Here is a 15,518-nt window from a genome sequence, read left to right on the forward strand (position 1 = left end):
GCCATCACAAAACTGATACCACAAAGTCCAAAGCAGCAAAGACAAAGCCAACAGGTTCAAAGGATCATAGCATCATGCCTACTGGGTGAGAGACATGGTCCTATGTTTAACTCCATTTTAACTCCTTCGGTGCTACGAATGAGAATGTTCATCTTGTAAAATACTTAGGTCATGTTCTAGTGAAAGAAATCGTATCATCCATATATATATATATATATATATATATATATATATATATATATATATATATATATATATATATATATATATATATATATATATATATATATATATATATATATATATATATATATGTTCTAGTGAAAGAAATCGTATCATCCATATATATATATATATATATATATATATATATATATATATATATATATATATATATATATATATATATATATATGGATGATACGATTTCTTTCACTAGAACATGACCTAAGTATTTTACAAGATGAACATTGTCATTCGTAGCACCGAAGGAGTTAAAATGGAGTTAAACATAGGATGTCAACATATTTGGATGCCCCATTTGTCGTCCACGCTGAGTTCCAAGCCGCCGATGCTGAGCACGCGCCGCTCCGCGTCATGCTTAAACTCCACCGAGACGCCAACGCACCCCGCCATCGCGTAAACCTGCACCGCCGATGGCTCGTCCCGTACACCCAAGATATCAATGGAGCTCACAGTAATGCCGCTCTTGTATTCCCCCACTTGACCAGCAGCGCTGTTGGGTGACGGAATCGCGATGTCATGATGTTATAAAGTTACGACCTAATGCGGCTGTGCAGAACTCACCGGCACTTCAAACTTCCTGCCAACATACTGAAGGAGCGGAGGCAGAATTCTTGCTTGTCGCGGTACAAGAAAGTGTGGCCGTCGTCCAGGTACAACTCACCTTTGGCAAAACCCTGCATGAGATTGGATTCAAGAGTGGGAATTGATCTCCTTGTGCCTTTCACACAGAACCCGCAGACCAGATCTTATCCACGTGGAATGTCTTTGTTGTTTCCGCCATATTGTGACTATCCTTCTTGCTCCACTCACCTGAACGTCCAGAGCCACTGTGATAGCAAGGGGCATCTTCTGGAGGTCAGCGGTACAGGTACCAGCAGCTACGGCACGGCACACCATCGTACCCCCTCGCTGGAACACGGGAATCTGGTGACAATGTACAAGATGGAACTGGTTGCTCAAAATGTATTTGGTAGTATTTTGGTTTGTTGGTTAGTGGGTTGATTGGTCCGCTGATTAGCTAACAAATACTTACCCTTTCCAAGGTTACCGGAATACACTGAGTCCCTCCTCCTCGGTGAACCTTTGCCGATTTGATGTCGTACCAAATCTAAAAGGCGAGAGAATACAATGTGAGCTTTTAATTTATATTTACAGTGCCTTGCATAAGTATTTAATGTCAGTGTCTGGGTTTGTGAGGATTCTGATTTTGGTCAGATTTTAGTTTTGCCATATTTTCTTTTTCTCCGTGTCAGTCTAAATATTGTGAATTTTGAACTATAAGCCTCATGCTTTGAACCTCCATCATCCAGCAAGGCGAATCTGCAATTTTTTCTTGCTAACACCAGGGGACAATCTGCACTGAAGGATATGAAAACAGCCATTAAGAAATCCAATTCAATAGCGGCTGTGATTCAAGGGGGCACAACAAAATATTTTCAGCCAGTAGACATCGGAGTGAATCGTGATCGTATTCCGAAACTTATGGTACTTAGATAATGCATAATCTTTCAATAACAGGAACATAAATTAATATTCAGACCTAAAATGGCAGTTTTACTTTCTTTTATTTTAGGGCTGACACTTTAGTGTTGTTTTGGCAAGGCTGCGCTACAAGTTATTGATATGGGGAAAAAAATAATATTCAATGTTTCTGCATACCCGTAGTTGGGAATATCACCCAGGGAGGCTGAATTTCTATTGGTCTAACACCACAAATAGTAGACGTTAACTCACGAGGTACAAAAAAAACAAGGCGTTAATACTTTTGCAAGACACGATAGATTACCTCATCCTCTCCAGGAAACACGACATGAAGTTCCGAAACGCCGCATTCCGTGACAGGACATACCATCAGCGCTTCACCTGCATTCCACATTAACATAAATAATGTTAACAAAATGTGCTACGGTGAGCGACCGTGTGAAAGGTGACCTCACCGAGCATGTACTGGCGCTCCATACTGAAGATGTTCTGTTCTTGAGGGAACTCCAGCCACAAAGGCCTAAGCATACAAAACACACCTTTAGAGTCACAACAAAACCCAATGAAGTCGGTGGAGGAATCGTATGATTGACTAATAACTAAAAACTGTGTGTATAGCAAAATTATTAGAGAAGGATGTTTTCAGTTTTATCTGGTGTCACTGAGCAGCAGCTCTAACCTGAGCACAGGCAGACCGTCGGTGTGAGCTCGGTAGAAAAGGGTGTACCAGTACGGCAGCAACCGGTACCTGAAAACTCAGACACGTGCTGTTCTGGAAGTATCTCAAATGAAGTGAAGGGAATGGTACGAAAAGGACCGTGTTACTATACCTTTCTTCGATGACATTTCGGATAGCGTCTGTCACCTCCTCCTCGAACAGCCAGGGTTCCCGACGCGTCGTATTCATCGATGAGTGGCCTCGGAAAAAGGGCTGCAGGCTTCCAGCTTGGTACCAGCGGACCAGCAACTCAGGACCCGGCTCCGGAATGAATCCGCCGACATCCGCTGAAACACACAGGGACATATTTCAAGCAAATTCCTCAACCCATTAGCGTTATCGCCCACATATAAGAAGCACTCTTAATTTTGGGGTCAAATTCCGATACTTTCTATGTTTACTTTCTATGTTGTTTTTCCCTTTTCCTCGTGACACGGCTCAAGTTCTTTTTACCGTAAATACCCGAAGTTGAGCAGCATTGGTGTTTCACCAAGTTTATAATTGTATGTGTATGTCAAAAGACCGCAATCAATAAACAAGTCAAATGGAATACCTTTCCATGTTCTCGAACTGGTGCACTCTTAAGTGAATTAGCTGGAGACATCATAACTTTTACATGATCCTCTCTGTTTCAGTAAATTTTCGGTGTGTGAACAAGAATAGATTCGGACGTTGATTCAGCCAGCTCGCTTCTTTTATTACAAATAATGCTGTAGCTAACACGAGCTGCTGTTAGCATTGGCTGCTAACAGCTACCTGACATCCATCCTTTAGCTCCTATCGTTACAGTAATTATTGTAAGTAACAATACGGCCGACATAACACATCTGTGCGTCAAAGCTTGGCTTGTGTGGCTGACTGATCAATCTTCCTAAAATGGTGTCGAATCAAAACAAAAAAATCTCATCTCTAAGTCCAAGAAAGGAAAACACTTATTGAAGGGTTTAAAATTGATATATGATACTGTGATATGCACTAAATAATTTTTTTCCCTAAAATTTCTGCCTTGATTCAGCTGCTTCCGGCAACATACAAATGGCAATAAAAGGCAAATTTTGCAATTACAATTGCCTTGAAATGTAAGTTCTCTTGTAAAATGACAAACTGATTTCATCTTCATTGAATTGAATGGAATTGTTCCGCTTTAAAAAACTTCCTGAAATCGTATCGCAATATTCATGGAATCATATTTCATTGCACACTGCTACCGGCAACCGTAATTTATTTATTTTTTTCAAATCATTTTTGGTTATTGCAGTTTACGAACTGTATAAAAAGCTGAAGTATGTTAATCATGTTACTCTGTTACTTCTCACCCTGCCTGAGCAGGACATTATTTGTTTTCTTTGAAGAGATTTTTTGACGACCCTCCAGATGTTCTTATTGCATAACATGCAACATAACTACAGCGCGGCATGCTGTGATTTGCTGAAAAGCTAACTATATAAATCATTTCCAAAAAAATATGTAGTAAGAGTCATATTAGCCTCAATCCCCGCTGGATCAGATCCTGACATTTGAAAAACGTGGCAGCCACTCTAATTGTAGAGCTTGTTCCTTCCTCACAATAAAAAGTATTTCAGGGTTTGTTCTTTCAGAAGGCAATCAATGCATGAATCATTGTTATGGCCTTACACGAACCGTCATGACCTCACAAAGCACATGAGCTTTATATATTATTTCTGCTCTTTTGAATTCAACCAAGTCCAGAAATTTAAGCAAGTTTAATTTCATGAATAATTATTATAATTTGTATATATATATATATATATATATATATATATATATATATATATATATATATATATATATATATATATATATATATATATATATATTAAAAATTAGTTTCTTCTGTATATTTTCAATGCTTGATGATTCTTATAGCTTTTTTTGTTCGCAGATTGAAAACAGGCATAATATTTGTTTCATAAATATTTGCCCATGTCTCGACACAGCAGATGGTATGGCAATAATATTAAACTTTATAATATGTATAATGATTATTTACTTAATAAAAACTTGGTTTTGTAAAGAATACTTATGGTTTTACATATTTTTCTTTTAACGTGTTCAATATGGGGTTTCCATCTTCGGTTTGCATCTATTAAAACACAGAGAAATTGAGCCCTGACTTAAATGGCCAGGCTTGTGCAAGGAGCTGCTGTAGGCAACATGTCACCTCCGCAAAATGAGATTCCCGCTACGCATATGGACAAACACATCGGGATGGTGATCTTCAGGTAGTCCCAAGTGGCGAGGTTGTCACCAGTCCATACTGCTCCTGTAAGACAAACATCATCATTACGGTTTTATTTTGGAACAAAATCCAAAGTTTACGCACTTACAAAAAAAAACAAAACAAAAAAAAAACCTAAAACCAAACATACCTAGCCTCTGTGATCCGGCAAAGAACGCACGAGACAGAACGAAAGGCCTTTCGGAGCCACCGGAGCGGGTCATCAGGCCGTCCACGGCTGCCATGTGCTAGCAAAAATGAATTGATTAAAAAAATTGATTGTGTAAAGCCATGTATCAATTGTTCTTTATATGTGTATATATGTTATCATGTAAAAACACCTTGCTTCACACCCATTGGCACGTACCCGCACACACACACACACATACCGCATATAAACTACTGTACACACACACACACACCCTCACAAACACAGACATAAAAAATTCCTTATATTACTGTAAAACTTGTAACCATTTTCTTTGTCATTTTTGTAATTAAATGAAAAGGAGAGCCCGAGATCTCTTAAAGACCTTGGTGCTCTTTCCCTCTTTTGCAAAAGATCGTTTTTGTCTCAGTCTTGCCTTTTCTCCAGTCTCTCATTGAGAATTCTCACAGCTTGGATTAATTTCTTGAAGTATTTTTCAATGTTGTACTTAATACTTAATATACTATTTGATCAAGACTCATAGGCCATTTATACCCTCAGCCATTTCTACATTCCAGCTTTCAGCTTCTGCTTGTTTTTTTTTTTTTCAACGTTTCATTTAAAATCTTGACTTGTTGAATTATTAACGAGTGACCATCCCTCATTTTCTTCTCACTTGGTAAAAGCCGTATAGATTATGTGACTCCCGGTGCTCCCAGCCTCCATATTGTACCGCATCCTTAGGCAATGTCAACTCAGGCCCGGTAAACACGGTGGGTTCGTTCAAGTCCGTCCACACGTGCAATGAAGGTGTGGAGCCCTGACAAAAAACACATACAAACGAAAACAATTCTACATGTCTTCTTAACAACTTGACATGTTATATGATATGGCGTGGTTGATGGGAATGGACCATATGCACTGAAACATTAAGCATTTTCAGGGAAAAAAAAACAAAATATAGTGGACCCCCATGTTACAAGTTTTCTGATTTACGAAATTTTCATGTTGCGACTTTGGAATACTGAGGTTTTTCATCCCCTCTTTATGACATTTTCCCAGTTATGAGAACAAAACATGTCATGACCCTAGGGGCTTGGCTGTATTTATGTTGTTTTGCCTCGGTCTGCTGGCGTTTCTAGGTAATTGCACTTATTTACTATTGCCGTCTAACTGCTTCCATGCAATGCGTGACTACAATGCTGGTCTGCTATTTATCGGCATCTCCTCACGGAGATTGTGGTCTGCTATTGGTCGGCCTCACTCGTTTCATAATGGTGAAACGGTAAAGCTTTGTTCGATTGTGAGTGGTTACAAAACCGTATCTATAGTGCATTTTACTGCTTGATTCAAAGTTTAAAGAGTTAGCCATGGGTCCCAAGATTGCTAGTGATGTTAAAGAAAGAAGTAAGAATTATATGGATTTATATGGAAACCATGCTGGAGATAACCCTAATTAGGGAATATGGACATAACAACCGGCGTTCAAAGGTAAATAAATCCTTTCAATATTTTTTATTTATGATGTTTTATGATTGTATACATGTATATTAGATATATGTAGCACTTACTATACTATTTTAGTACCAATTTTTAATATGTATGAACAATTTTGATGTTTTTACCTGGGGTTCCAAACGCATTCGCGATTTAACATAGGTTTGGATTTCCCGTCATACGACGAATTTGCCTTACGACCACAACCGGGGAACAGATTAATGTCGTTACACGGGGACCCACTGTACCACTTTCCAGTCTCTCTTCGTTTCAAGCTACCAGTATGCTAACAGGCCACCCCCCAAAAAAATAATGTTAACTAAGATGTAATTCCGACAGACAAAAAGCATATTGGAAGTGTTTTGCACCATCATTGTTAACACTAGCGTTGAGACCAGAAGTTAACAGTCGCCGTAACAGAAGTAGAGAAAAGGTGAGTGTGCGAGTGACTCGGGAAAAGGTGGGTCCATTGCTACAACAAATTTGTAATTATAAGTGGAACAAAAGACCATCTATTTAACACCGAGCCCAATCTATGATATATTCAACAGATACACAGGTGATAAGTCCTCATTCACGGTTTTAGTTTCTAAGTACGCAAATTGGAGTCAGAAATAGGTCCTTTTCACACTAACCTTGTATCGGTCCAGGGCAAAGCACTTGGCGTACCAGGCCCGGGCATGCGGGCTGCTGAAGTCCGGGTAATGCGACTCTCCTGGCCAGCATATGGCTTTGTACATCTGCCCTTCTCTGTCCTTGACAAAATGCCCTCCGTCACATCCTTCTTTATAGAGTGACCAATCAGAATCTATCATGATAGCGGGATCAGTGATAGCCACCAACTGAAATCAGAGAAGAGGCTGGCTGGGTCGAGAAACACTAAGGATTTAGAAGGATAGTCCAAAGTAGGAATAAACATGAACAAGTACTAGGACTAAGTAGGGACGACTAAGACTGGGTGATAGTACTAAAAATGTAGGATTGAAAAAAATAAGAGGACTAAAATCTTCTACAGACTATGGTGTATGGACCAATCAAGAAGTCAGATCATTGATAGCCACCAATTGCGAGAAGGACATAATTCACAAAACAAGGTAAGACCTTCCTGTTCTTCTCCTCTAGGTGGCGCTGTAGGCCGACCGGGTCAGGAAACATATTTGGGTCCCAGGTAAAGAAGCGCTTCTCGTCTGTGTGTTCGATGTCCAGCCACATGACATCGTACGGGATGCGGTGGCGGTCGTACCCGGCATCCACTTCCAGAATATCTTGTTGGGTGTCATTGTCCCAACGCGAATGGTGGTAACCAAGGGTAAAAAAAGGCGGAAGGACTTGGTACCCTGTTGGAGTTAATCAGGCTGCTGTCTGAAATGTTCATCAACAGGATGTGCTGTGGCAATTATGCTAAGACCAGAAATCGCCGCATACCTGTCAGCTCAGCGTATTGGCGATACATCTGCGCCGGGCTCGGGCCCAGCAAAACCATGCAGTCTATCACACCACTCTCGGACAGCCAGTGGACATCGGTGTAAGGCGTCGGCCCGTTTTCTTGCTGGAGGAAGTAAAAAAAAAATGGTAGAATCCACTCTCAGAACTGACAGCGATAAAGAATTTAACTTTGATTTACACTTTGACTTGATTGACAGTCGACTTCTGTCATATGTATGGCATCAAAATAGCAATTAATTAATTGAGAACATTATTATTATTAATGATTTGGGACTAAAGAACAAAACATGTCTAATAACTTTAGAGTGAGGATAACAGACTAGGACTCAGGACAAAGGTATAAGAGTCACCCTGTACCAGGTTTTGGGACTATAGACTAAAATAAGGCCAAGGATTGGGACTGTAGACTGTAGTAAACTTTAGGATTGTATCTCCAGTACCTGGCTGTAGTTGATGTGTACAAAGGTGTTTGATGCATTAAGCCAGAATACTCCTAAAGTTCGATCCTGCTTGTGGGCCACCAGGAACGGGATGCTGCCATAAATGCCCAAGTGGCTGTGTATTTCGTAGGCATACACGTCCAAGTTGTACAGTCGGTAAGGTTCATTATGTCTGGGGGAGTTAAAATGAAAGTTGAGTATTTTCACCCACGCAAAAAAAAAAAAGAAACCGCTCAAGGCATTTTACTCTCCCTGAATACCAGCCTACTAGTGTACACATTACAAATTTGTCAAGCCAACCGCAGCAACAATTGTTAATGTTCAGCATGATGGTAAAAAACTCTAGAAATGCGGCGAGAAGCCCAAGTCGAAATAATGTATGTGTAGTTTGTGAAATCTGTATCTTGGGTCAGTCAAGAAAAGTCATCATGTTATAGGGTCAAAGAATGATAAAGAGATCCATTTTGACCAGAACCGTCTAAAGGTTTTATTGCCGACACGGACCTGGTGTCTGCCAGGCGGAGACTATCAGCGTGTTCTGGCACGCCAAACACATCCTGGAATCCGTGAAGCCGCAAGTCAGCACCAATGCTACTGGGTCCTAGCAGTAAAAACACAGCAGCGCACGTTGATGAAGAATTGACATGTTAAATATAAATGTTAAAATTGTTATGAATGATCTTTTTGGGTGTATTACTGCTATGTGTTTGTAAAAATGCTCCTTTTTTATCACAAATATGTAATAATAGTTACAATACAATGGGCCCTCTTTTATCGTGGCGGTTATGTTCTTAAAATAACCCGCATAGATGAAATGCACAAAATTGCTGTTAGAAAATTTGCATATCCCATAATTGCTTTATGCAGTTCGTATGTTTGTTATGAAACCAGTTAGTATGTTTTTTCTGCAATCAGTATATTGGTGAATTAGGAGCTGCAAGAAAGAGACAGGCCCGTGACTCGACCAACAGGGGTTTCGTGACCCGACCGGTTGCACTTGATGTTCCTGGGAAAGAAGCCAGCAGCATCGACTCGTAAATTGCATTCATCACGACCACACACTGATTGTTCATATTGTTGCCAAAATGTCTCCCCTAACCCTTCAGGGCAGCAATGAATTTTGTTCCACGGGCCAATCCAAATGAAGAAATGAGGAGCGGAAAAGATCTGTAAGCAGACTAGAAGGAGCTTTCAGAAGGTGAAGGTTAGTGCTGTAAAACCCCTCATGAATTCACATTTTCTCACATTAAACACTCCCAAAGTTAAAATCTTCCTAGATTGGACACATAAGAAATTCTGCTATGTGGGAATACACATACGCTGTTAAAAGAAAAAAAAAATCTGCCAAACAGCGAGGCCGCGAAAAGTGAACCGCGTCATTGGAGAAGGACCACTCTATTCTCTTAAATTGTGTGAAAAATCTTTTCCAAACGATGCCATAATTTGGGTGAGATGAAGCCCAACCGTTCATTTTAATGTCCAGAAATTCCCCAAAGGTTTCTCGCCACAGGTTGTCCCCTTGCTTCTGTGAGAGATAGGAGATGATAAAATTATAAAACAATCAAACAGTTGTCTTGTTTTCGTAAGAGTGTCGTGTCCTAATCTGACCTCTTCATTGGCCCTGTAAAAAAACAACAACAAAAACACACACCAATGACAAATATGTCCTTTTTGAAACCTGTCTATCACGGTTAATTGTCATCTGAGACACTCACTCAAAGGGACTTTTATGTAGAGCCTCGAACCACAGCTTGCTTTGTGAGTTGAACGTTACTATTACTTGGTCCTCGCACAGGAGCTCCAGGTGAAAAGGTAACTGCCACACTCGACACTTGTAGAGCCCCGAAGCCCACGAGATCGTCACCGAGTCGGCATGTTGGTCCTCTAGTCTCACTCTGCCCAAGGGATGAGGACAAAATGGCATCACGTCTAGTAAAGCCATTTACGTACGTTGCGTTGTTTTTTGTAACGCTTTTGCGCTTTCCTGAACATGGACGTAAAACATCTGTATCTGTATGTCTTACAAGACTAAACGAGTATCCTTTTGTCAAGGTCAAGTGGACTTCGCTATAGCCTTTTGACTCCATGATCTGAGATGTCAGCGGCAAAAAAAAATCAACCAAAATAATCAGCAGTGTGCTTTATAATCAAGTGTGCCTTCCGTGCGGATGTCAGCTTTTCAGTTCATTTTCATCGTTCATTTCAATTTCATTAATTTAATTTACTTTATACTTGTCTACAAAATATATTTCTCAACAAAATATTACAGTCACAAAAATGCTATCGTAGTGGGGCTAGGTCTACAATTGAAGTTGAATAATTGACGTCACTTGTCATTCACTGTGTAAAATATAAGACAAATTTCTCAAATTTGACCTACTCTTTGAGACTTCACACTGTGGTGCGTCCTATGGTCTGAAAAACACATGAATTCCCCATTTGCTAAGTACTGCAAATTTTGATATGCGATATATGCTCCCATTTTCAAGCAATGTATATGGAGAGAAGGCACAAAAATACTGCGAGTTTTTGTAAAAGAAAGCGCAACTATATAAAATAAAGTCATAAACTGATTTTAAATCAACAAAACAATATATTTGAAGGTTTTTGGTTTCAATTTGATTTTTAAAAAAAAGTTGAATATTTAATTTAATGATAATCACGTTCTTCTAAACTCTTGATTCGTCTCGGCATGGATCCAAACACTCTTTTAATGTAATCAAGAGGTATGTTTTTCCTGTTGTTCAGATAGTACTTTCCATAAATCATCTTTATTTCTAATTTCTGTTTGAAGTTTCACTGACTTCTGATTGTTTTGTTCACATTCCCTTTAGCACAGATCAATCTAGTGAATTCATACCGCAAGCCCAGCCACTACTTTGGCTTCTATTCTATGCGCATTATAATGTGGTGCGCCCTATAGATGAAAACAGTTCTAAAATAGGTCATTCATCGAATGTGTGCCTTATGATCCAGTGCACCTTATATTGTGGAAAATACAGTAGAATGGTTGACTAGGTTTAAACACGACAAAACATGACATTAGCTACCAGAATCATCATTTTCCCCATATTTTTAAATATATAAATAATGGACGTATATCATGATCAGAGCTGACTTTCAACACACACAAGACCAAAACTTTGAAAGATCTGTTTTCCCTTCTTTATGTGTGGGAATCCATTACACGTTTCAAAAGAACCATTGTAAGAGTTGAAAATCCTTTGGAGTATTCGACTTTAAGTTTCTTTATTCAACACGGGTCAGAGCTTTGGTCGAGAGGCTCTGAACACAAATTATTGACATTTTTGGTGTCTTGTTTATTAACCGTAAGAATACGCTTTTAAATAAACTCAGCTAATGAAGTAGTCTGACTTGACAAACTGTATATAAATCCTTAACTGCAGGGGCTGTCTGTGTATCTGTCACCCGCCAGTCACGTCAAAAAACAGCAACACGATAGTACGTATGCATATACTGTACCTTTGTGGTTAATTGTGTGCCACACCTTACAGGGAGTGTACATACAGCACATTTTGACTTGTCTTATCTGTGGAATCTAACAAAGCGAAGACAAGTTGGGGCCTAGGGGTAAAAAAGTAATTGCACAACCCTCCCAAATACTTAATGAAATGCCCGTCAGGTATTTAGTCTTATAGGGAAAGTGATGACGCAGAGGATCTTTTTGACTATCCTTATTATTATTTTAATTGATGAAGACAAATAAAATGAGGTGCGGAAAAGAGTGTATTTGTCCTGCAGAGCAAAAGATCAGATGCTTAACACCTGCAACACCTATTGGCTATATGTATATGCATGACCCACCACATAGTAACCAAAGGCTGGCCATCAGTCACTATATCAACCCGTATGGCTTTTGGCAAGGTTTTTTGGTGAGTCTTCTATGATGGGAATTATTGTAAAAATACCAGCTTCATTCCGTGTATTTCCTTTCAAGGCTTCATTTCATTAGGCACCAGCCGGAAATGCGGAAGCATTTGCTGATGGCGGGCTTTCCATTTGCAACGGGTTGATAAAGCGATGGCTTGCCCAGATAGGAAAACTAAGTTGTCTACGTGTGTCCAGCATCACCTTTCGCATTGTGGCTCCTGGGTGAGCACGTCCGGGACCCTGTAGCGGGCTTTGATGGGCTTCAGTTCGTCGATGACGATCCTGATCGTGTCGTTTTTGCAAGGTGACACGCACACAAACAGCTTGCTCTGTGGAATAAATAGTTGCGATATGATCTCATCACCAGTCACTTTACCACATCCACTCAGGCCTTACAAACCCTGTGCAGTGCAGGAAAGCTCCTAAATACATAATATTTTGCACTATCATCTTCATATGTATACAGTTTACATGTAAGTCAGTTTACATGTAAGTCACCATTAATTGGTGGTTCATTAATATTGCCCTTATGGCTCTTGTTTTATTGCCTACTTTGTTATTTGCTCAATTGTGGAATGTAGTCTGCTTGGAGAAGTGAATTCCGTTGTGTAGTATTACTATGCACAATACTCTTGAATACTCTTGAATATATGTATTTGTAATATTCACCATGTTTGATGCACCGTTTTAAATTAAGTGTAGAATTAGAATATATTTAATTGATGGTAGCCGACTTCCTACCTGAATGTTTGGTTCCAGCAACTCAAAGCGAGCTCCCTTTTCAGTGATAACAATGGTTTCTAAAAGGGCTTGGTACTGCATTTTCGGTCCCTGGGTCTGCCGCCTTGAATGAATATTGAAAAAAAAATTCAAAAAAGTAAAATCAAATCTGAGTGAAATGACATAATTACAAGTTCATTCAAAAGTATGTAAAATATCAAAAGTCACTAAAATGACGAGATATATATATATATATATATATATATATATATATATATATATATATATATATATATATATATATATATATATATATATATATATATATATATATATATATATACGTGTGTGTGTGTGTGTTTAAGTGAATGCATTTGAAGCTAAATACTGTATTATATTAAATCCATGTAGTTTAACACACAGCAGTAATTTGAAAATTGCTTTTGAATTACTTTAGGCGTAACAAATTAAATACATTTCAACAATCTGCCTTAATAAAGCGACATACCTGTAAAAGGCTACCTCATGACTTTTCATAAACTTGTACTTGCCAGGAGGCACACAACTGTATGAAAGTAGATAAACCCGTTTATAGTATCATCACATTTAAAAGAACAATTTGAGCAACATGGTATGTTAGTGATAGTAAAAAGTCCAAAGGATACCTGACAAAGTTCTTTTTCTTGTCACCCATGTTGAGCACCGAAGAGCATAAGAAGAAAAAGGTGACACTGAAAGCCTGGTCAGTATTTACTAAGAAAAATGCTGAGCTGCAGCCTCACGTATGAAATGCACTTTAATAACGGGAGTAACGTCAATCAGTGGAAGAGCTCGCAGTTCCTGTCTGGTTTTAAAAGTAAAGCTCAACTCTGTATTCGTTTCCTCATAAGGCAATACTGTGGAGAGTACTCGAACATCTTGTTATGGCTCCTTTTAATACAAAAGCAAATAGGAAAAAACTGAAGTCTGTTATCCAATCAGAAATTCTATTTCAGTTTCCCATCAACATAAACAAAGAGGACCTGTACTTATACTTCACTGCTCTAGTCGCCGTCGCTGAGCTTGTCCTGTTTGAAGTGTAGTTCGCTTTCCGTTAGGGAGCAGCGTTTCAACAAGTACATTGTCTCTCGGCACATTCCCAGAGTCCGGTATTCTATTTCATTGTCAAATTATTTTTTTCCCCTGATGTGCTCTGTCTCCCTCTAGCGTGGTGATTTAATACGGCAGTACATAAAAGGTTGACGATAGACAATCATAAATTAAGAACAATGTTTGTGGAAAGTAGGCTATTATCCGAAAAGCAGGAAAAAATACGACTTGATTACGTTAAGACTGTTAAGATCAATGCCAAGACGAATCAAGAGTTCAAAAGATTATAATTATGATTCAATTAAATAGTACTTATATTTTAATCAAATTGCAACTGAAAACCTTAAAATGTTTTGTTGATTTAAGAACTGTTTCTGGATTTATTTTATAAAATCGTGCTTTGTTTTACAAAAAAAAACTTGCTGTTTTTGCATCTAGTCTCCCCTGTGATAATAATTCTCTACAATATCTAAATTTCTTCAAAATGTTTGGAGCATATCAAAATTTCTAACAGGGTGTTTAAAAAATTTTAAATGAAAAAAATACATTTCTAACTTAAAATGCAGACGTAATTATTTACATGGTAATTAAACTATTTTATTATTTCGCCCCCCCCCCCCAAAAAAAAAAAAAATGAAAACTTGCAGAATATGCATTTTATGAATCACACCGGATTATAAGGCCCAGTTACAGTAGCTTTTAAGGAAATTGAAGGCTTTTAGGTATGCCTTATAGTGCGGGAAATACGGTCAAGCAGCATGGTGTGCAGTGGTTAGCACATCCGCCTCACAGGTTTTTGGGTGCACCTTATAGTGTGGAAATTGTGGTAATGATGTTTCATTGCAATTAGAGGGCTTCAATGGGTTTTCAGGGTGGCTCAGTGGGGCAGTGGTTACCATGGCCGCCTCACGGGTTTTTATGTACGCGGAGCGGAAATTATGGTACAGTAATGATCTTCCGTTGCAATTTGAAGGCTTCAACAAGCTTCCACGACGCCTCGGTGAAGCCGTGGTTAGCACGTCCACCTCACAGTTTTGGGAGCTGAGTTCAAATCCACCCTGCCCTTCCTGTAGAGTTTGCATGTTCTCCCCAAGCCTTGTGGGTTCTCTCCGGGCACTTAAAAACCATGCATAGCAGGTGTACTGGTGTAAGCAAATGGATGGGTGGATTTTTATAATTGAAATGCCAAAAGTCAAGATATACATGGTGATAATGACATATAATGTCATTAATAGGAATTGAATGCTTTTAGGTGCGCGTTATAATGTGGAAATTACGGTAATGACGTTCCATTGCTCATTGTTAGCTTCGTCATACAATCATGGAATGAAGGACAAACCTGTAATTTCACTTAATTACCCCAAGAGAGCGCCCCAGTACAGGTGATTCTTGGATTACTGTACCACTGTTTAGGGCGTTCAAGTTTTTTTTTTTTTTTTTTTTTTTTTTTTTTTTATCCCGACCAGTACCTTAACTCCTGGAAAATAGATTGGACACCGCTAGTCTTCTGCTTCATTGGACTTCTTGTTCACAAATAAAATGTCCTTATTAAAGTTGACTGTGCCTGCCATGCAGAACGGTTCCGCAGAACACAGCGGTCCA

General features: G+C 39.0%; 1 protein-coding gene and 1 long non-coding RNA gene across 2 annotated transcripts; one reads left to right on the plus strand and one right to left on the minus strand.

Annotated features, from left to right (window-relative positions):
* Window positions 1-491: 491 nt before the first annotated feature.
* On the minus strand, window positions 492-13,551 carry LOC148423940 (neutral alpha-glucosidase C-like). Its single transcript, XM_088415261.1, is given in 22 exon segments — window positions 492-736; window positions 808-920; window positions 1,057-1,170; window positions 1,280-1,354; window positions 2,033-2,109; window positions 2,184-2,248; window positions 2,408-2,476; window positions 2,559-2,733; window positions 4,629-4,730; window positions 4,837-4,933; window positions 5,510-5,653; window positions 6,966-7,172; window positions 7,432-7,667; window positions 7,756-7,879; window positions 8,217-8,388; window positions 8,721-8,817; window positions 9,681-9,741; window positions 9,928-10,111; window positions 12,309-12,436; window positions 12,849-12,951; window positions 13,336-13,392; window positions 13,493-13,551. Coding segments are annotated over 22 exon segments (2,646 nt in total). The 5' UTR covers window positions 13,522-13,551; the 3' UTR covers window positions 492-519.
* LOC148423941 (uncharacterized) lies at window positions 499-2,904 on the plus strand. The gene is made up of 3 exons (XR_015865645.1): window positions 499-697; window positions 801-896; window positions 976-2,904. It is a non-coding gene; the product is annotated as an uncharacterized LOC148423941 (long non-coding RNA).
* Window positions 13,552-15,518: the final 1,967 nt, after the last annotated feature.

The sequence above is a fragment of the Hippichthys cyanospilos genome, chromosome 5 (assembly GCF_059441005.1).
Source record: "Hippichthys cyanospilos isolate Australia breed blue-spotted pipefish chromosome 5, RoL_Hcya_1.0, whole genome shotgun sequence".
In the NCBI taxonomy this organism is placed as follows: Eukaryota; Metazoa; Chordata; class Actinopteri; order Syngnathiformes; family Syngnathidae; genus Hippichthys; species Hippichthys cyanospilos.